Source organism: Miscanthus floridulus, chromosome 11 (genome assembly GCF_019320115.1).
Source record: "Miscanthus floridulus cultivar M001 chromosome 11, ASM1932011v1, whole genome shotgun sequence".
NCBI lineage: Eukaryota > Viridiplantae > Streptophyta > Magnoliopsida > Poales > Poaceae > Miscanthus > Miscanthus floridulus.
The window spans coordinates 73,028,090-73,050,221 of record NC_089590.1 but is presented as its reverse complement, the minus strand read 5'-3'; the positions used below and the strand labels follow the sequence as shown (position 1 = coordinate 73,050,221).

General features: G+C 52.7%; 2 protein-coding genes across 2 annotated transcripts; one reads left to right on the top strand and one right to left on the bottom strand.

Moving 5' to 3' along the window:
• Positions 1–4,116: 4,116 nt before the first annotated feature.
• LOC136492192 (uncharacterized) lies at positions 4,117–4,955 on the top strand. Its single transcript, XM_066488295.1, has 2 exons — positions 4,117–4,218; positions 4,560–4,955. The coding sequence occupies exons 1-2, from the start codon at positions 4,117–4,119 to the stop codon at positions 4,953–4,955; spliced, it is 498 nt and encodes a 165-aa protein (XP_066344392.1).
• Positions 4,956–21,594: 16,639 nt separating this feature from the next.
• LOC136492191 (putative serpin-Z5) lies at positions 21,595–21,927 on the bottom strand. Its single transcript, XM_066488294.1, has one exon. The coding sequence runs from the start codon at positions 21,925–21,927 to the stop codon at positions 21,595–21,597; it is 333 nt and encodes a 110-aa protein (XP_066344391.1).
• Positions 21,928–22,132: the final 205 nt, after the last annotated feature.

The following is a 22,132-nucleotide window of genomic DNA, read 5'->3' as shown; positions in this document are numbered from 1 at the left end:
GTCGAGCAGGTCGCACGTGGTTCAGGGCTTTAGATAGCCAACCTTGTGGATCAGGGACTCGTAGGTTGTCCCGGAGAGGAATGCGCTAATGATGTCTGCGTCAACAACATCAGGAAGGGAGTTGAATCATTTCAAGAACCTACGGATGTAATCACGTTGTCGGGGACCTAATACCGAGGTACCCAAAGAGGAGGAGCTAATAACCTTCAAACATTGATGCTTTTGAACAGACAAGAACACAACTACACTACTTGCCCAACAACCGAGGGTTGGCTCCACCTCGCCTGATGTCTGGGAGTAGGCTTCACCTCGCTCAACATCCGAGGGTAGGCTTTGCCTTGCCCGACGTCCGAGGGCTGGCTCCACCTCGCCTGATGTTTGTGGGCAGACTCCACCCCGCTAGACGTCCAGTGGCTAGTTCCGCCTTGCCCAAAGTCTAGGGGCAGACTCTACCTCGCCTAACGACTGAGGACTAGCTCCACCACGCCCAACGTCTAGGAGTAGGCTCCGCTTCACCCGATGTTCGAGGGCTGGCTCCGCCTCGCCCGACGTCTAGGGGCTAGGCTCCACCTTGCCCGACGTCTAGGGGCAGACCCTGCCTCGCCATAATTACATGCGCAGATAATGTGGGACACTCAAGTCAGCCATAATACCGAGGACCATACTCTGCGCGCCTACAGGAAAATACCATCAGGATATGACCAGATGGGCGCTTTAAGCCCTTCCAGGCATGACAGAGCCCGAACAGTGTTGTAGGCGCTGACTTTTGTCTTACAGTGTTGTGGGCGCCGCCTCAGCCCTCGGATGCAGATCCTGACATAAACATACGACAACCACTATGATCTAGGAGGGAACTCACATCACCTACAGTAATGGACATATGGTCACCACCCTGTCTGCTCCCCGTAGGGTCACAGCTTGGCACCCTGGTGCGTCACGCCGTCTGCCGAGGTAGGATGGGATGTGACCACTTGCTAAACAAAGCCAGAGCACGACCCTATCGAGATCAGCGAATGTGCTATCCCTGGCACCGTCTGCCATGTCAGTGGGGATGGCTCAGAGGAAAAGGAAGACCCGGCACCCCCTTCTTGGCCTCTGGTTTTTCTTCTTTCTCCCATCTATAACCCCTGCTCCCCCTTGATCTATAAAAGGGAAGGCAGGGAACCCCACTAAGGGGACAAATCAATTCGACACACCATGCACCACAATATACATAGCTGAGCAGCAACCGAGCTCTTAGTACTCGTTCAATCTTTCTATCAAAGACTTGGGACCTGTCCCTCTCTCGACCATTTGTATCCCCTACTATGAACCTTTCAGTTTTAATAACATAAGCAGCAGTAGCAGACTGGACGTAGGGACATTATGCCCAAACCAGTATAAACCTTGTGTCTTTTAGCACACCATCCGGGCCTAACGCTCAACAAATACAAATTTACTAGTTGGTGTTTACTCAAAACACCGACAGTTGGTGCGCCAGGTAGGGGACCTTTGTGTGTTCCAACATTAACATTGGGCCATGGATGGCTAGCCACGGAATTAGCTGGGTCCCGGGTGCACATGTGCGCTTTGGTGACTTGGACTTCATCATGATGGTGGGAGGAGAGTTAGCATTGGCTCATGCCGCCATCCAATCTCTCCCCTCAATCGGCCTGAACTATGAGAGGCTTGAGTGCTAGCTCGGTGTCTCCCTAGGACCCCATCAATCCAAGGAGGACCAGCGCCACCTCACCCTTTCCGATGCCAATGACATGGCATGGCTCATCAGAGGAGGATCCCTCTCTCTGGGACACCACATACAGAGCCCCCTGATAGCGCTTTCGTTCGGTCTCCACAACGTTGCGACGACCGTTAGCCAGCTTTTGGCACGATGCATGGTCCTATCGCCTGTGAACAACGAGTTCATGGGGGGTGATTGAACATGTCACAGAATCTCTCCACAACCTCCTCATAGAGGAGCCAGGGTCATCCTCTGGCTCTGACTCCAGTAGGGGGAGCCATCACCCCTCTTGAGAATGCTTTATGACGGGTACCCCTGATGGACACGTCGAAAGCGTCCCCACGGAGGAGGCTACCCCGACGAGCAACCTTGGTGACGAAACCGAAGGGGAGACAGCGGCCCCACCTCGCATGGGGGTGGAGTAGCTGAAAGCCTGACAGTGGGAGATCGAGGAAGCATGACTCTAGCTTGTGCAGGAATGCACTAAGCTCGATCGAGAGATCGAATGCCACGGAGACGGTGGGCGCACATGCGCCATGGCCCGTGACATAAACCAAAGGATCATCTCCTAATCCGTGATGATCCAGGTTAAGGTGTAGTTGACAAAGTTGTGGTACCAAGTGAGATCTTCGACTTTTCCAATTGGAGCTTGAGATAGTTTGGCTTGGGTTGGGAGCTACAGGCCTGACAAGTTGAGTACATGAAACTGTTTTTCAGAGTTAACACTTAGAAAATTTTTCTCTCTGAAATCAGGGGTAAATTTCGTGTTGTGATCCCATTTTGAGCATGTTCTACACATTTTCATGACTTGACCTCTAAACAAAGTTTGTTCTATATATAATTTGCTACAACTTTGCTTTAGGTTGCTCAGCCATGCAAAGCTTCTAACATGCAGTTCATAAAAGGTCAAACAAGTTGGTTCCCTAGGTCAAACTAAACTCAACATGACTTAGGGGCTTAATTAGGTGAAGTAACCTTCATGAACAATGTTCCACTATGTACCCTAAGTGTAGTTAAGGTGTTTTAGGTGATAATTAACCACACCACACATTGATCACACCAAAATCAAGCATCACATACATTGAAACAAGGAAAAACAAGTGAATTGCTACTTTTGTTTCAAAGCCATGTTTCATATGGTTCATGAGTTTTTTTTGCATAGTACTAACAAACCATGTTTCACTAAAGTATGTGACATCTTTCAAGAGTGAGTTGCACATGTTGCACTTGAGTGTTGCACACTATCCATTTCATAAAACAAACACACATGGAATATAAACATATGTTGCAATGTTTCAAAAGCATGTTCCAAAAAATCTAAGCTCATGAATGGGTGAATGATGCTCATGTTTATGAAATGCAAGTGCAAATGTGGAAGCCAAACACCTAGGGTGTTACAGTAACCATGACACACATAGCACTCTCGATGCTAGCAGGCATACCCATGGCGATCCAAGAGAGGAAGCCAGTCGCGGCTATCATCCTTGTCGTGGCAGACTCTACGACAGCGGCGAGGACCAAAGTCCGAGCCTCGGTCTGCCGGGTCCTCAGGCCTTCACCCAGCACATCCTCAATGTTGCCTTCCCGCCAAGGTACCAACCATCGACCAACATCCCAAAGTACTCTGGGAAACAAACCTTGGACTATGGCTCGAAGACTATCGGCTTGCCTGCCAAGGTGGTGGTGCAGATAATGATGACTTCACTATCCGCAACCTTCCACTATTCTTGGCCAATTCGGCACAAGCATGGTTGGAACACTTGTCGTCCAACAGAATCCAGAGTTGGGTGGACCTGAAGGAGATCTTTGTGGGGAACTTCTAGAGCACATACAAGTGCCCTAGGAACCTATGGGACCTCAAAAACTGTTGATAGAAGGCCAGTGAAAACCTCCATGGGTACATCCAGCGCTTCTCCCGATGGTGCAATGAGCTACCTAACATTGCCGACATCGACGTTATAGGGGCTTTCCTGTCCAGGACTACCTGTGAGTCTTTGGTTCATAAGCTGGGACACAAGGGCCCATGAACCACCAAGGAACTCCTAGACATCGCCACCAGCCACACCTTAGGAGAAGAGGCAGTCAGAGCAATCTTCGATCATCTCGATGGTAAGGCAAGGCGGGACAAGGGTGCCGGTGAAGGCACTTCCAATCGTTCCACCAAAAGGAAGAACAAGAAGCAATGGCGTGAGGACCCGCTCATAGCTACGACTGACCGCAAGGGTGGTCGGAAGCCCACGGAGGGCACTCCGAACCACTTCAAAAATTTACTTGAGGGGCCATGCCCGAACCATGCCTTCCCGGTTAAGCATCTGTACAAGGACTACAGCCTCATGCGGTGGTTCTTGTCCGGAGGCTCCAACAAAGGGGAGCACGGAAAGGATCCTGCCCCCACCATGGACGATGCCAAGGAGAAGGATGACGGCTTTCCAACGCCAAACGACTACCTCATGATCTTTGGAGGATTGGCGGCCTACGACTTCAAATGTTGTCAGAAGGTTGCGCGCTGTGAGGTCTATACGACCGAACCAGCCACACCTTCCTTACTCCAGTGGTCCGAGTCCACCATAACCTTCGATCAGACCGACCACCTAGAGAGTGTCCCACATCCAAGGAGATATCCGCTCATGGTCGACCCAACCATCAGCCAAAGCGGCTCACCAAAATACTGATGGATGGAGGCAGCGGCCTCAACATCATGTATGCCAAGATGCTCGATGAAATGGGCATCGACCAGACATGCCTCCACCCGACCCGAGCACCTTTCCATAGCATCATGCCTAGAAAGCAGGCCATGCCACTAGGGCATATTGATCTGTCCATCACCTTCGGGGATTAGTTCAATTATAGGACGGAAACCCTCACCTTCGAGGTGGTTGGGTTCCCTGAAACCTTCCACGGCATCCTAGGACATCCATGTTACAAGAAGTTCATGGCCATCCCCAACTATACATACCTCAAGCTAAAAATATCGGGCCCCTATAGGGTCATTACTGTTGGCACCTCCTTCCAGCGTGCCTATGAGTGCGAGGTTGAGTGCTGTGGTCACGTCGCAGCAATCGTCGCCTCCGAGGAGCTCGCCGCCCTCAAGGAGGAGGCCACCGAAGAAGCACCCGATGCCAAGAAGTCAACTAGGTCGTTCAAGCCTATAGAGGGCTCTAAAGAAGTCCTCATAGACCCCGAGAGCACCGAGGGTAAAATGGTGCGCGTTGGTACCATGCTTTCCTCCGAATAAGAAGGCGCGCTCATTGGCTTCCTCCGTGCTAACAAAGACATCTTTGTGTGCAAACCCTCAGACATGCCAGGCATCCCAAGGGAAGTCGTCGAGCATACCTTGAAGATCCGACTAGGCTCCAAGCTGGTGAAACAACGCCTGTGCCGCTTCGATGAGGAGAAATGTTAGGCCATCGGCGATGAGATAGCAAAGCTCTCAGCGACCAGATTCATCAAAGAAGTATACCACCCAGAGTGGTTAGCCAACCCCATCCTTGTATGAAAGAAGAGCGGGAAATGGAGGATGTGTGTTGACTATACGGGTCTCAACAAGGCATGCTCAAAGGATCCATTTCCTTTGCCGCGCATAGACCAAATAGTTGACTCTACCTCAAGGTGCGAAACCCTCTGCTTCCTTAATGCATACTTCGAGTACCATCAAATCATGATGAAAGAGTCTGACTAGCTCATGACATCTTTCATCACCCCCTTCGGATCATTCTACTACATCTCAATGCCGTTCGGTCTGAAGAATGCTGGGGCTACATACCAGCGCTGCATGCTCAAATGCTTCGGGGACCACATCGGGCAGAGGCCTACGTTGACGACATCGTGGTCAAGTCCAAATAGGCTAACCACCTCGTTGCTGATCTTGAGCAAACCTTTGCAAAACTCAGAGTGAATGGCATCAAACTCAATCTCAAGAAGTGTATTTTTGGGGTCCCAAGGGGCATGCTGCTCGGCTTCATCGTCTTCGAGCGTGGCATCAAAGCTAACCTAGAGAAAATCTCAGCCATCATAAGGATGGGCCCAATTCAAAACATAAATGGGGTTCAATGAGTCATAGGGTGCCTCGCCGCACTCAGCCGATTCATCTCACGCCTCGGCAAACAAAGTCTCCCCCTTTATCGACTCCTAAAGAAAGCTGACCACTTAGAATGGACATCCAAGGCCCAGGAGGCACTTGACATGGTCAAACTGCTTCTGACAAAGGCCCCAATCTTGGCTCCTCCAACCGATGGAGAATCCCTTCTGCTATACATAGCGGCCACCGCGCAAGTGGTCAGCACCACCCTGGTAGCGGAGCGAGAAGAAGAGGGGCATGCCCTCAAGGTGCAACGCCCTATGTACTTCATCAATGAGGTATTATCTGACTCTAAGACCCACTACTCCCAAATCTAGAAGCTCTTGTACGTCGGCCTCATCACCAAAAGGAAGCTACGCCACTACTTCGAGTCACACCCGATGACAGTCGTGATGTCATTCCCCCTTGCCGAGGTCATCCAAAGCCAGGACGCCATGGGAAGAACCGCAAAATTGGCACTTGAGTTGATGGATCAGGGCATTACGTATGCCTCCCGAACAACGATTAAGTTCTAGGAGTTGGCTGACTTCGTCGCAGAGTGGACCGAGGTCCAAATGCCACCAGCGATAGTCGACCAAGAGTACTGGACGATGTACTTCAATCGGTTGTTGATAAAGAGGGGCGTAGGGCTGGTTTTCATATCACCCCTCGGGGTACGCATGAGGTACATGGTTTGTCTCTATTTCCCCTCATCCAATAATGTGGCTGAGTATGAAGCACTCATCAATGGCCTACGCATTGCCATTGAGTTGGGCATCCGATGCCTCGACGTTCGGGGAAACTCCCAGCTAGTCATTGACCAAGTCATGAAGGAGTCAAGTTGTCACGATGCCAAGATGGTTGCATACTACTGAGAAGTCTAACGAATGGAGGACAAATTCGACGGCCTCGAACTCAATCACATCCTGAGGTGCCTCAATGAGGCGGCCAACGTGCTTGCGAAGGCAGCATCAGGATGAGAGCCGGTGCTAATAGGAGTCTTCACCAGCGACCAACACAAGCCCTCAGTGTGCTACGAAGGGTTGGAAAAGGCCAACGATGGTCCGCCCAATCTGGCCCCAGGGGCTAACTAGCCGACGGATCCATTTGGCCCCGAGGTCATAGAGCTTGAACAAGATCTAGTAACAGAGCCTGACCCTCTGGTCGACTGGAGAACGCTCTATCTCAACTACCTACTCCATGACACGCTGCCAACGGACAAGGTGGAGGCTCAACGGCTCGCACGCCATGCCAAATCCTTCGTTCTTATGGAGGGCGAACTCTACAAACGAAGCCACACTGGGATCCTGTAGCGCTGCATCCCCATCGAGCAGGGGAAGCACTTGCTGAGTGATATCCACAGTGGGGTCTACGGTCACCATGCCACGCCTAGAACCTTGGTTAGAAATGCATTCTGACAAGGCTTCTACTGGCCCACTACAGTAGCCGACGCCGAGCAGATCATGCGCACCTACGAAGGGTGTCAGTACTACGCTCGGCAAACTCACCTCCTGGCCTAGGCACTCTAGATGATCCCTATCATGTGGCCCTTCATGGTCTAGGGGCTCGAACTGGTGGGACCTCTCAAGAAGGCGCCTGGAGGATACACCCACTTGCTTGTCACCATAGATAAGTTCACAAAATAGATAGAAGCTTGGCCAATCTCCATGATCAAGTCTGAGCAAGCCGTGTTGTTCTTCCTAGACATCATCCATCGCTTTGGAGTACCGAACTCCATTATCACGGACAATGACACACAGTTCACTGGCAAGAAGTTCCTTCGATTCTATGATGAATGCCACATCTAGGTCGATTGGACCGCCATCGCGCACCCCCAAACCAACAGGCAGGTCGAGCGCACAAACGGTATGCTCCTACAAGGCCTCAAACCTAGGATCTTCAATCGGTTGAACAAATTTGGCACACGCTGGGTCTCTAAGCTTCCTTTAGTACTCTGGAGCCTGAGAACATCCCCCAGTCGAGCCACCAGCTACACACTCTTCTTCATGGTCTATGGTTCCGAGGCCATCCTCCTAACCGACCTTGACTATAGAGCACCAAGGATCAGGGTGTATGATGAACAGGGAGCTAAGGCATCCCACGAGGACGCCATGGACTAGCTGGACAAAGCACATGATGTCGCCCTCCTCTACTCAGCCAAGTACCAATAGGTGTTGCGATGGTACCATAGCCAATGGGTGTGGGGATGAGCCTTCAACGTCGGGGACCTAGTCCTTCGCCTTATCCAGAGCAACAAGGACCGCCACAAGCTCTCCCCACCCTAGGAGGGGCCATACGTCATCACAAAAGTACTCTGGCCAGGCGCCTACAAGTTGAAAACCATCGATGGCGATGTCTTCACTAATGCCTGGAACATCGAGTATCTACATCATTTTTACCCCTAAATAAACGCATACTTTCTCTTATCAGTTTTGTCATCAAAATCCCTAATCTTTTATGAAATCTAACCCCTACAAGTGCGAGGGGTTGGACCTCACTCGGGGGCTAGTATGAGTATGTTTATCTTACAAACATTCTCTGTGTTTTCCCTTTTTCTCATGGTAAGTCCTAAGGGCTAGGATTTCAGGAACAAGCTCCGAGTATAACTGGTAGGACTGTAGGAAACCCACGCCTCAGCGGCTATGGTCTCCTTGTTCATCAGTGTGATCAGAATTGGCTCGCCCACACTCTGAGCTTTTTACGACCTTAACTACGGGAAGGGTCAGAAGACACTGAACCACTTTTACAAAAAGAGGGAGAAGAGCTGAAAAGCTATTTGCCGTAATGAAATTTGAGAACTTGTTCATTTTTGCACAAATTCATCGCTTACAAAGTGATTTCATCACAAAAAGGGATAGATGTATTCATGAATACAAAAAACTGTTCACACGGGGGCTCCCCCACAACTTAATGGTTACATTTGTAGACCACTTCTACTCTAAATACTACTACGACCGCCATGCCACGCTCTCCATCGCCAATGTCCTACTGCTTCATAGGATCCCTAAGGGCGCCATCGTCTGCAATGTCGAGCACCACATCGCTGACCATGGTGTCTTCGATAGGGCATCCAGGGACTATGCCATCGTGATCAGCCACAACCCTGACAATGGCACCTAGACGGGGGTGCTGCCCGCCGAAGTATGGCCACCATGGCTAATGGATGTCTCTGACATCTCATCAAACTTCATGAACTGGCTGACCTGAGCGGCTGCAAGGGCAAAACCCCCCATCGGTGTAGTCCTGGGCGGCTTCCCCATCGACAAGGCTTGCCCGGAGAAGATTCGCTGGAAGAAGTCTCCGTACGGCTCCATCCTGATGAAGGCCTCATAGACGGTGACAAAGCCGACGACGTGCAGCACCTTCTAGAGTGCCTCCTCCTTCGGCGGAAGCAGTCCCTTCTCGGCGAAGGCAGCCAGCACCATCTCATTTACGTTGGATGACCTCTAGCTCGACATCGTGCTCCAGATTCATGAGCGGATCTATGAGTTCTCCTCTCCCTCGCATTACCCTCTCTCACTTAGAAACCATCGCGACGCACGAATGCATTCGGCGAAAAGGAAGGAGGAGAGGTAGTAGCTTTGGAATAGGCAGAGGAATGGGATGAGAACCCTCTCCATTCCCCTATTTAAGAAGGAGACACAACATTTGGAGAAAGGCGAAGGGTTGGGGCAAAAAACTCTCTCCCTTCCCCTATTTGATGCGGATGGGAATTCGATGAGACGCATCTTGACCAACAGGACGTGCCCTGCTCGATGAGATGGCGCCTGGTCAAATGGGATGTGGCCTAGGCATGGCCCACCACTATGGCACGCTGGGCATGAGAAACAAGCCTTAGCCGCATGCAGGCGGCTCTCCACTTTCCTAGGCAGGACCTAGAAGGGCCCAACAACGGAACCTCCATCAAGGGGAGACCAATGGGCCTCCTGGGTCAATCAGATGGCCTAGGCGAATGCCAAGCGATGGGGTTGAGAAACCAAAGGGCCACCGAAAGATAAGCATCCTTATTTACTTACTTTATGTATCAATTTCACTACCGAGCCTCTGACCCCAGCAACGGCAGGGGCGCAGACATCGCTCGAGGGCTGGTGAGAGTGTCCACTCGTTTAGACATTCTCTTCGCTAGACCCTGCCTTACATTTAAAAACTAGAGGCACGGTGTGCGGGTGTGAACTTTGAGTAAAACTGGTCGAATCGCTAGACCCTACGCCCCAGCGGCTACATCGTTTTTGTTCACAAGCGTGATCAAATTCCTTGTCCCCGTACCCCAAGCTTTAGCATCCCCCTTCTCGAGAAGGGTTCAGAGGGGTCTACCTATAGAATCTCCCTCAAGGAGAAGCTATCAGGTCGCCCAAGTTGATCGAACGACTCGGATCGCTGTCGAGAGATAGAAATGAAAAACTATAATACTCGTGTAGGTTACATTAGCCCCGTCGCAAACGTCGGACCCAAAACCCGCATGGACATGTCCGGTAAGAGCTTCCGGTCACTCATGCCACCAAGGTAACATCACCGACCCTTGCTTTTGTTTCGATTATATCATACATTCACTCCATATATTCAAGCGTTGCATATGCAATTGCCGCATCTCAATGCTTCACGTCGCATCAGGAAGCGGTAGTCGCCTCATTCGACATGAGCAGCAACTGACCAAGGTTTGAAGGCCGGACCATGAAGGGCTCGAGTCCGCCTCCTGTCAAATAGAGCCAGGGGAGAAAAACCGAGATGAGCCCCAGTGGCCTTGCCCGAACCCACTTAGAAGCAGACAGGGACATCTTGACCTTTTCTGTTTGATTCTAACCCCAAGCCAAACCCATAGAATCTTCATCGGGGAGAGGCCAATGGGCCACCCGAACTTATCAGATGGCTCGGGCATCTATTGAGAGGAGGGTTACGAAGTCATGGAATGTCACATGAGGGCTCTATCGACCCTGCCAGCGGATGACTGACCTATATTCCACTCGAACGTGCCTATTAGCGAGCTCATTAAGCGCAACACTCGAGTCGTCGAGGCAAGTGTCATTAGCTCAGCCCCTCTGATTGCAGAAACTGAGGACAGGGTGACATGTGAAACACGGCCGACCCTTATTAGATTCCAAGGGGCTTGGGGGCTTGAGCCACCCGATGCTAGATCGAGAGACCGAGGTTCGAAGGCTGGCCCGCAAAGGGCCCAAGGCCACCTCACGTCGAACAAGAGCCAGGGGAGAAAACACAGATGAGCCTCAATGGTCTTCACCCGACCCACATAGAGGCGGATAGGGTCATCTCAACCTTCTTGTTTGATCCAACCTTTAGCCGAGCCCATAGAATCCCCATTGAGGGGGAATCTGTTGGAAGGCTGGTTAAGGAGCAATGGAATGCCACCCGAGGGCTTTGCTGACCCTGTCATAAGTGACAGGACCGGATTTCATTTGAACATCCCCGTTAGCGAGCTCATCAAGTGCGTCACTCGAGCCATCGAGGCAAGTGACGTCGCCTCAACCCCTCCGGTTGCGAAAACCACAGATGGGGCGACAGTCACAAAAACAAGCCGACCCTTGACCGAATCCCCACCACGCGTGGAGGCTTGGGGAATGTTGGACTTGCAAGGAGTGACAAACGCATGGTCACAGAATGATAGCTAAAATCCTAAGGAAGGGGTATGTGTGAATACAAGAGCAGTTTCGCTATCCTCTCTTCGGTCTCCAGTGACACTCAACCCCAGCAACCGCAAGGTGTCGGATCCCACTCAGGGGCTAGTAAAGGTATAAAACCCCCTTTTTCGAAACAGTCACTGCATCGGACCTCTTCCTCACATAAAGGCTAGTGGCAAGGTTTGTGGGAACAAATAACCATGCATGCCTGGTCAAACTGCAAAAAACCCATGCCCTGATGGCTATGACAACTTTGCTCACCAGCACAATCGAAGTTTTCCTCTTATAAACCTTGGGCCCTATGATCTTAACAATCGGAAGGGTTCGGATTGCATAAACCTTTTCTCTCGAATGCAAAAAAAGAAGAAAGCAAGTTCAATCAAACAAAATGAAACTATGAATTTGTTTAACAAAACGAAGTTGCGAATCTATTTTCAAAATACAAAAGTGCCGACACCTGTCCATAGATTACAGATAAATGTCCATCAGACTCATTCGACTAACTACCCCCTCCGGGGGAGACCCATATCTTCAACTTTGCTCGCCAGGGTTTCAGCAAGAGGAGTCACCGCCACTTCTATTTCATCTAGCTCAGAGGGTTCATAGCCAGGCGTGAAACCAAGGCTCATCGCCTCCAAGTCGATGTTGTCATCATAATGCGAGCAGGCAATGGCGAAGGCTTGGGTGATCCCTAAGCGAAGAGCTTCCTTCTCTAGTTGGCGCACCCACGCCGTGATATCTATGGCACAGGCTGCAAGCGAGCTGGTCCCCTCCGCCTACACCACCTGTAGGTCATCGCAGATTATGCCAAGGGCAACCTTCAAGACATCGAGCTCGTCGCTCTCTGCCTAAAGAAGACTCCTTGCCTCGGCAAGATCCATGGCCAGTCCGACAGCGGCACCCTCGGCCTCCAGCTTATGGGCTTTCATGGTCTCCAGCTTAGCTAGGAGGGAGCTAATCCTCTATTGTGCCTCGTCGTGCTCTTGGACAGCCTAGTCATGCTCCCTGTGGGCCGCACCGTGCTTCAAGTGGATCCTCTCCATAGCATGGCGTAGCTCGTCTCGCTCCGTGCATAGCCAAGCGACCTCCTCGGCATCTAGTTTCGCCGTCTACTCTAAGGCTACGAACCTCTCCTCGCCTCCAAGCCTAAGATCCCGCTCCTTCTCAGCCTTGGCCAGGAGATCGATGATCCGCTGGCGGGTCTCGGCATCCCGCTAGAGTAGCTCATCCCACTCCTTTTGCACTCTAGCAGCCTCCTCCAGATCCCACCATGCCCTCTCCAATAGTTCATCAAAAGACTTATCGACGTCCTCCACATCCCGACGAGCCTCGGCGTCCCGCCATCGAAGATTGTCCGCCTCCACGGCAAGGGGAGTCAACTCAGCCACCCTCTGTTGGAGTTGGGCGATCACGTCTCTATGCAGCCATGCCTCATCGATGAGGTGGTCCCAATCCTCCTTGTGTTTATGAAGGAACCAGGATTTCTCCTAGCTGCGAGCAATAAGAGACTAAAAAAAGACGAAGGTCAAAAAACAAAAATAGATGAAGAAAGAAGAGATCGAAAGGCAGGACCAAGCAAATACCTGGCCGGTGGGGATGATGACATCTCGAAGGGTGCCCCTGGCCTAGTTTAGAGCTTCCAGCGTGGCCGTGATCCCCTTGTTGAGACTTCCACGCCATGCCCTAGATGACATCATCGAGGGTGAAGAGTTTAGTACGATGGGTCCTATGGACTCACCCACCAGAGCAGGGGCTCATCCCGCACGGGTGGGTCATGGCCCTCCGATGTTAGGACCAGGGACAACTCCTTGCCTATCTCCTTAGCAACCGCCATGGTGTCCGAGGGTCCCTTGGCCATGACCCCCTCCGTCCTGCCCACAGTGGACGTCATCTCTAGGGCCACCGGTATCATAGGACGCGCCATTGCCTTAGGCGCCACCACCACAGCCTCTGGCTATGACCCATCCATCATAGCTACCATTACCTCCACCTCCATTGGTTGGACCTCGTCTGGCTATGCCACACCCGGTGTGGTCGACGCAACGGGTGCGGCCGACAGCTCCGCCCGCTACGGCGTCGGCAACAAAATCACTTCTGTCGCTGGTTGTGCAGCAACCATTGAAGGCGCACCCTCGGACTCATCAACCACTTGACCCACCGAGGGCATGGGCACCACCGTGGGTGGTGCTAGACCAGCTAACGAGGCTGTGACATCGGCTCTGTTCTCGCCCAAAATGGGAGCGACGTCAGGCGGTGGCCCCCGCCTTGCCTGAAGGCCGACAGTTTTCTTAGATGCCAGTGCTAAAGAAGTGCCCCATATGACCCGTCTCCCGACGCTACAGAAGAAACAAAAGGCATGAGTCACTATGAAAAATAGAGAAAAATAGAGGTAACAGAGGAGTCAGTAACTTATGTTAGCATTGTTGGGTGGTGGAGACATTTGGGGGATGAACCCCCAGTTCCCTGCTCCACCTTGTCGGGGTGAGACCGTTTTGAGCCTATCCCCTGCTCCTAGGCCGAGGGGCTCACCTCCCTCATATCTGGGGGCATAGCGGTGGAGCCACTCTCCTCTCTCGACACCTCAGGCGTAGCGGTGGATCCGCCTACCCCCGCCGGCTCTTGGGGCATGGCAACGGGTCCACCCGCTCCCACTAGCACCTCAGGAGAGGTGGCAGATCCACCCGTCCCCACTAATTCCTGAGGCACGGCGATGGGGCCACTCCCCCCCCCCCTCGCTGGCACCTTGGGAGTGGCGGCAGATCCGCCCACCCCTAATGGTTCTAAGGATGGGCCGATGGTCTGGCCCGCCTCCTCCGGCCTCATGGCCGCATCTTCCCTTGCGTGGAACGGGAAGGTTCCCTGCATTGATGAGTGGGTACCTGTCAGCACGTCCTCACTTCCCAGGTCACCCCACTTGGTGTCTGCGACTACCTCGTCATCTTCCTCATCGTCGTCGTCGTCGTCATCATCATCGTCATCACTGTCTGTCTCCTCTCCTCGCTCTCGTGCCTGCTGTTTCTTTTTCCTCTTGACCTCCTTTGTCTTCTTCTACCACTAGGCCATGGTGTGATTCGCTGCCGCCCTAAGTGGGTCCTTCGGTAGCGGGGCCGAGCGATCCATAAAGACGAGTCTCTTCGACTGATCCCGCTATCTCAATATCAGAATCAAGGGGGCGAGAGTTCGATTAAAAAGGAGGCACGGGGAAAGAGAACTTATGAAGTCAATGTACCCTGGTTTCGGCCACATTGGGGGATGCCCCGGCACCGGATACATGAAGTTAAGGATAGCACCGGTGTCATTCCGCGGGGGCTCCATCACCTCCTTGATGCGCCGCGCCACTTCAGAGGGGGAGAGCGCTACATCGGCGAGAGCCATCCCATTGAGTGACACTCCAAGCACCATCAGGTATAGGGGAAGCGCGTGACTCATCAGCGGTGCCACCCTCCACGTATGATAGGCGCCGATGATCCCTGACCCCTTCACGCCCTCTCCTTTAGAATTTAGATGGTGGCGAGATGGTCCTAGATTTTCTTCTTGTCTTTATTCGGGACCCCCACTTCCTCCATGATTCCGGGACCTCTTCGATGAGGCACCTGGTGAACACTGGCAAGGGGGCGTCTACGTCATCCTTGATGTAGAACTGATACGAATGCCACCCCTTGTTGGAGGTCGATAGACACATTGATAGGTATTCATTTACCTAGTTGTTGCGGAGCTGAATGCCGGCGCATCATGCTCATCTCATGCTTCTTCTCCCGCTTCTTCAGGAGGGTGACGGCAAAGAAATGCCACCATAGGTCAAAGTGGGGACTAATCCCCAAGAACCTCTCACACAGGGCGATGAACACCGCAATGTGTTGGATCCCATTAGGAGTGAGGTGTTGTAGCTCCACATTGTAGTAATTCAGCAACCCTCGAAGGAACTTGTGGGCGGGAGTGGCGAATCCCTGCTTGTGGAAGGAAGCAAAGGACACAATGTAGCCTTCGAGTGGTGACGGCATGTCCTCATTGCTGGGCAGCCGCCACTCCTCGGTGGCGGTCCACGCGCAAAGAAGGCCACGGTGAACGAGGCCCTCCAGGCACTGGAGGGTGACATCGGATCTACACCACGGTTCCATTAGATGATTAGGGTGGGTGGATGCAAGCTTGATGACGGCTGCAATGCGGGTGTGGGAGGCTTAGGCGATTGGCGGCGAAAGTTGTAGATGCAAAGGCAAGGAGGCAAAGTATGAAACCCTGGGGGCGAACCCTTTGGTTTTATAGGGGTGACGGATGCGAGGAAGGCAACTGTCCACCTAGACCTCTATGTCTGCCATGATTCACCACCATGTCACCATGCGGGATATGCGCCCCTAATCCCTATCCTTTCCTACCAAAGTCACGCCGGACGTTTCGCCTTCCCGGGCAGATCATGACTCTTTTCCTACAGAAGGGATACGGGTCAAAAAGCGTTTCTCTGACCTACCTAGGCCCATGAGTTCGAGGGTTGGCCCAATGGTTTCGACGGCCGTCCCAATGAAAGATGGGCCCACGAGCAGCCAAAACTCAGGTGCATGAGCCTCAAGGGAGTCTTGATCCACGACCGAGTCTCAATGGGGCTGACCCTGGATGAATCCCCGCGAATAGGATACTAGGGTTCCCTTTAAACTATCTAGTTATCAAAACACCAAATCTCACAGCCATACCCACGAAGGGTCCGAATTACCCCCTAGACGATTCTATCCAAATCACCTAGGGGCTACACTCGACGGGAGCGCTCGCGTGCACCCTCTGGAGAATCAAAATACCCCTCGAGCGATTCTATCCAAATCACCCGGGGGCTCAGGGGCTACACCCAATAGGTGCGCTCATGCGCACCCTCTGGCAAGTCAAATCACCCCTCGGGTGATTCTATCCGAATCACCCGGGGCTCAGGGGCTACACCCGTTGGGTGCGCTCGCGCGCACCCTCTAGCAAGTCAAATCACCCGGGGGCTCGGGGGCTACACCCGTCAGGTGCGCTCAGGGGCTACTGTCGGGGACCTAATACTAGGGTACCCAAAGAGGAGGAGCTAATAACCATCAAACATTGATGCTTCCGAACAGACAAGAACGCAACTACACTACTTGCCCAACAACCGAGGGTTGGCTCTACCTCGCCCAATCCTTGAGGGCTGGCTCCGCCTCACCTGACGTCTAGGAGCAGGCTCTGCCTTGCTCGATGTCCGTAGGCAGACTCCACCCCGCCCGACATCCGGGGGCTAGTTCTGCCTTGCCCGACGTCTGGAGGTAGACTTCACCATGCCTAACGACTGAGGGCTGGCTCCGCCTCGCCCAATGTCCAGGGGCTAGGCTCCACCTCGCTCGACGTCCGGGGGTGGACTCCGCCTCGCCATAATTACATGCGTAGATAAGGCAGGACACTCAAGTCAACCACAATACCAAAGACCATACCCTGCATGCCTGTAGGAAAATAACATTAGGATATGACCAGACGGGCACTTTAAGCCCTTCCAGGCTTGACAGAGCCCGAACAGTGTTGTAGGCATCCACTTTTGTCTTACAGTGTTATGGGCGTCACCATCAACCCTCGGATGCGGATCCTGACATAAGTATATGACAACCACTATGATCCAGGAGGGAACTCACATCACCTACAGTAACAGACATATGGTCACCACCCCGTCTGCTCCCCGTAGGGTCACGGCTCGGCACCTTGGTGTGTCGCGCCATTTGCCGGGGCAGGATGGGATGTGACCACTTGCTGAATGAAGCCAGAGCATGGCCCTATGAAGATTAGCGAACGTGCTATCCCTAGCACCGTCTGCCATGTCAGCGGGGCTGGCTCAAAGGAAAAGGAAGACCCGACACCTTCGAAAGACCTTCTTGGCCTCTGGTTTTTCTTCTTTCTCTCATCTGTAACCCCTGCTCTCCCTTGATCTATAAAAGATAAGGTGGGGAACCCCACTAAGGGGACGGATCAATTCGACACACCACGTACCATATTACACACAACTGAGCAGCAACCGAGCTCTCAGTACTTGTTCGACCTTTTCATCAGAGACTTGGGACCTGTCCCTCTCTCGACCATTTGTACCTCTACTATGAACCTTTTAGTGTTAATAACACGAGCAGCAGCAGCAGACTGGACGTAGGGACATTCTACCCGAACCAGTATAAACATCATGTCTTTTAGCACACCATCCAGGCCTAACGCGTAACAAATACAAATTTACTAGTTGGTGTTTACTCGAAACACCGACACATGTAGGGACTCATTGGGCTCCTGTTGGTAGCCCTTGAGGTCCTAGGCATTCCCAGGGCAGACATACATCCCTGGAATTCTCAACAAAGATCCTCTTGTGGTCCGCCCAGTCAGGGATGCTATCATGTGGGAGGAATTCGAGTCACGCTCGAATATGTTCCCCCACATAGATGGGGAAGTACTGAATGATGAATTGGTCATCATCTGCTCCTTCGGCTCGGTAGGCGAGTCAGAAGTCTTTGAGCCATATACCGGGATTCATCTCCTCAGTATATTTGGCGATGTTGGTAGGCGGTCGGAAGCACTATGGGAATGGCGCTCTCTGGATGCGTCGACCAAAGGCCCATGGTCTCAGGCCATCCGAGCTAGGACTCCGGTCGTTGGGTCGGCGACCATGCCTAGGGCGTGTTTCACCGCTCCCCTCGATGGTCCGACCGGGGCCCATATCGCCTGCTCTCACTGTCGCCCGATGGATGTCATCATCATGCCAGGCCTGACGTCGGTTGCTGATGACGCTATGAGCATCTTGGTTCAGGCCGAGGCGTTCACGCATAGGTGGCCGGTGTGGAGCGAGCATCGGGTTAGGCCGTGGCGTAGCTATGCCCTCCGGTTCCACCCCCGGCGGCCGCAATGGTGAGCAAATGGAGCAGTTTGATTGGCGCGCCCCCATTCCTCGGTAGGGAAAGAGGCCGCAAGTCGGTGGCACGACGTGGACCTCTCTGCATGTTGAACGGCGGTGGTCTCCTCCAGCGCCCAAAGGTTCCGATGGACCACCTGCTCCTATGGGTCGACAGGCTCAGGAAGGCCACACAAAAGCATCGCCGCCGCGGTGATGTGCTGGCCAGCCCGAGCAAACTATGGGAGATCATTCCCCCCATCGATGATGTTGCACTGAACCTGGCGGACGTGACCCCGGGCGTCGCTCGCCGGTTTACGCACACGTGGCGCACTGTGCTGCGCTGAGCGCGTTGGTGCAAGCAGTGGTTGGTTCTGCCACCTTTGTCGTAGCTCCTCGATGTTCTCCTATGCACACGCGAGCGCCTCCGCATGAGGGTCTAGAGGGGTGTGGGTCTATAGAGACTCCGCTACCACCGGCGGCTGTCCCGGAGCGTCTACCACAGCGCACTCCTAGGACAGAGGGTGGCTAGGTGCCATGACATCACCGATGCTGGAGCCATCGCTCTCAACCTCATCATCCATGAGGTCGTGGAAAGAGGTAGGAGCATAGCTCTCCGTCCCCATGAATTCGGATGTGAGAGAGGGCGGTGCCAGCATCCTTTGGAGCCCCTATGCGTACGGGTCCGCGGGGGATGCGAGGCCGTAGGGGAACCGGTCACATAGCAGTCGTGATAGGGACAACAAGGTCCCTTCGGAGAGTCAGCAGAAAAAATAAAAAAGCGCGTAAAGAACAGTATGTATGTTACTCATAGTGGGGTCTGAGGCTAGTGTAGGCTCGGAGCGAAGCCCAGGCGCCTCGTCATTGAAGTCGTCGGGTGTCCCGGAGCCGATGGAGGACGCTCCTCCTCCGACGGGCGCTAGGACAAGTGCCTCCTCATGGAGGTGAAGCATGCCAAGCCGATTGGCGACGAAGTCCACACTTCCGAAGAGGAAGGACTGAGATGGCTCGAAGATGGGAGGAACCCACATCCCAACAGGTGGGAGCGCGGGAAACTCCAGCGAGCCAAAGCAAGTCGTATTGCTTGAGCCCGCCATGCCGAAGATGGCAGAAAGGTGGGCCATCTGATGACCAAAGGCGTGAACATACGATGTCTTCCCCATGGACGGCGCCAACTGTCGATGTGAAAAGTGACCAACACGTAAATATTTTTAGTTTTGTCGTACGTTGTGATTGGAAGTGGCCTAGCACTCGATGACACAGGGTTTATACTGGTTCAGGCAACGTGCCCTATGTCCAGTTTGAGTCGGTCGGTGACTTTATTCCAGAGCCCAGGTGCTCGAAGTTTGTTGTGGGGTTACAAACGAGAGGAAGTAAGATGGGGGTATTAGAGGTTCGGTCGGACTCTAGACCGAAGGGCCAAGAGTGACAGGAGCTCCGACGTGCGCTAAGAGTTCAAACGTATGCTTTGTTTGGCTTTAGAGTTCTAGAGCCAAGTAGAGAGAATCAGAGTGATCCGTCTGTTGTTTTTTAGAATCGTCCTCCTTTTGGAGAGAGCGCATCCCCTTCTATAGATGAAGGGGATGGCCTTACAAGAGAGAGAGTGTGAGAGAAAGAGAGTGTGTGTGCTACCTAGTCTTGTTGCCTATGCCGTTGGGTACAAGGTGGTTTGTTGATGCCCACAATACTGTTGATGCCCAGATGCATATGGTTGGCTCCATCATGATCTTCTGGTATGGCCAATGTCGGCGCCTACCATACTGTAGGACAAATGTCGGCGCCCATAACACTGTTCGTGTTCTAACACATCTAGAAGGTTGTAGAGCACCCTTCTGACATGACATGTCAGTACTGTCCTATAGGTGTGTAGGGTACGGTTCTCGGTATTACGGTTGACTAGAGAGCCCTGCCTTACTTGCTCCACCTAATTCTTTGGGTCCTTACCCAAGCGGGCATCCCCGTTCGGTCGTTTTCCAGTCAGCTCCGACTGCGCCAGTCGGAGAGGAGCTGTAAGCAGAGGTTCGGTGTACTTTCGGTCGGAGAGGCAGCTCAGAGTCAGAAGCGAGCGTCGCCCCTCCTTGGCTAGGCCTCCTGGTCAGAGAGGCGGGTTGGAGTCGGAAGCGAGCGTCGCCCCATCCTTGGTCAGGCCTTTCGGTCGGAGAGGCGGGTCAGAGTCAGAAGCGAACATCGTCCCTCCTTGGCCAGGCCTTCCGGTCGGAGACCAGATCACTCTTTTGGGTCGTCGTTAGGTATCTGGGCCGACCCAGGAGTTGAGCGTCGTTCGCAACATCGTTTGCTGGGCTGAGCTTTTGCTGGGAAATAGGTCCATTAGGGACCCCGGGTTTATGAACCCAACAAAGGCATTTACGGTCATCCGGCCATAACTACAATTTAGACATTTTTGTTCTAAGAACCAAAAGCAATTAACCCATATCATAACAACGTGCGCTGAGGTTACCTTAGTTTGGTAGCTTTTCCACGTCTTGGCATCCTACGGTTGTATAATATAAATATTAAAATTGCATAAAACCCTAAGTAATGATGATTCTTAAGTTGAAAAATTCGACTAATATATACCGGGTCGATTTGAAAAAAACTAGGAGGAAGCGAGGATACCTTGCTCTCGAAGATCTATGATCAAATCAAAATTTCTAAAGTACAATATGCCAATTCGTGAGGTAGGGCGAAGTTGGGTGAGAAAAAACCCGAGAGGGACGAGAAAGAAGAGGAAGAAGGCTCGGGCAGGAAGGTTGGACGTCGGGTTAAAACACCACCTTGGCGTCTAGATCTACGGCGCCAAGGTGTCTGCCAAGTCACCGCCACGTCTACGCCGAGCCCAAGACCTAGGCGTCGAGACGTGTAAGCTCGGCGCCACCAACGATGACGCTGAGCTAAGGGTTCACATTTTAAAAGCATACCTCAAGAAGTATATTTATGAAAAAATTCAAAAAAAAGACTAAAAAACAAAAAATTCGAGCAAAGGCACTGCCAACTTTTCCTCCTGGACTCTCTCTCTCTCTCTCTCACTAGGTAGGAAAGATCAATGTAAGTTCATGTTTCCAAGCAACCACGTGGTATATCATATATGCAATTCCCTAGCTGTATTTTGGTGTGGCCACTTTTTAATTTTAGGGGAATTTTGCTGTGGAACACTAAAGAAACAGGAAATTGGCCAGGGAACACCGCCAACGTCGAAATTTGCCAGTGGACATTACAAATTTGTGATTCTTGGCCGAGAGACGCCACGTTGATTATTTTATTCATTTTTCAGTTTCGAGGAGAGAGAAGGCAGAAGAAATGTCTAAACTGCCCTAGTCTTCAACCTCTAGTTTTCACCGGCTATTCGAACGCAGGCAGCTTTGGTTCCCACCTCGTCCATCTTGACCACCGCCGTGTGCGCAACCTTGGACAGGAACGTCGGCCCCCGTGCAGCGCCGGTGACTACTTGGTCTCCATCGTCCTCCTTGCACATGCCACTCAGGTCGGCAACCTCCAGCGAGAACGGCAGCAAGAGGCCCAGCCGACTGAGGTCACCCTTGAGGTCACCCCAGCTGAAGGTGATTGCGAACTTGGGCAGCTTGATGCTGACAGGCCTCTCCTTCATCTCGGCCAATATGCCGTACAGGTACGCTGACGACGAGGTGACCATGTCCACCATGGTCGAGAGGCCGTCACGCGTGTCCGGGAGGAAGAAGAACATGGAGTACTGCTGCGTGCTCCCATTGGCCTCTGTCGGGGGCGTGGCCTTGGACTCTGCGGCTACCTGCCCGCGGCGGCGCTTCAGCTGGCCACCACAAGCAGGCCGCGCGGCCGCGCCTGCCAGCTCTAGCCCCGGCCGCGCGTGCCGCGGGAGAGGCCGCCAT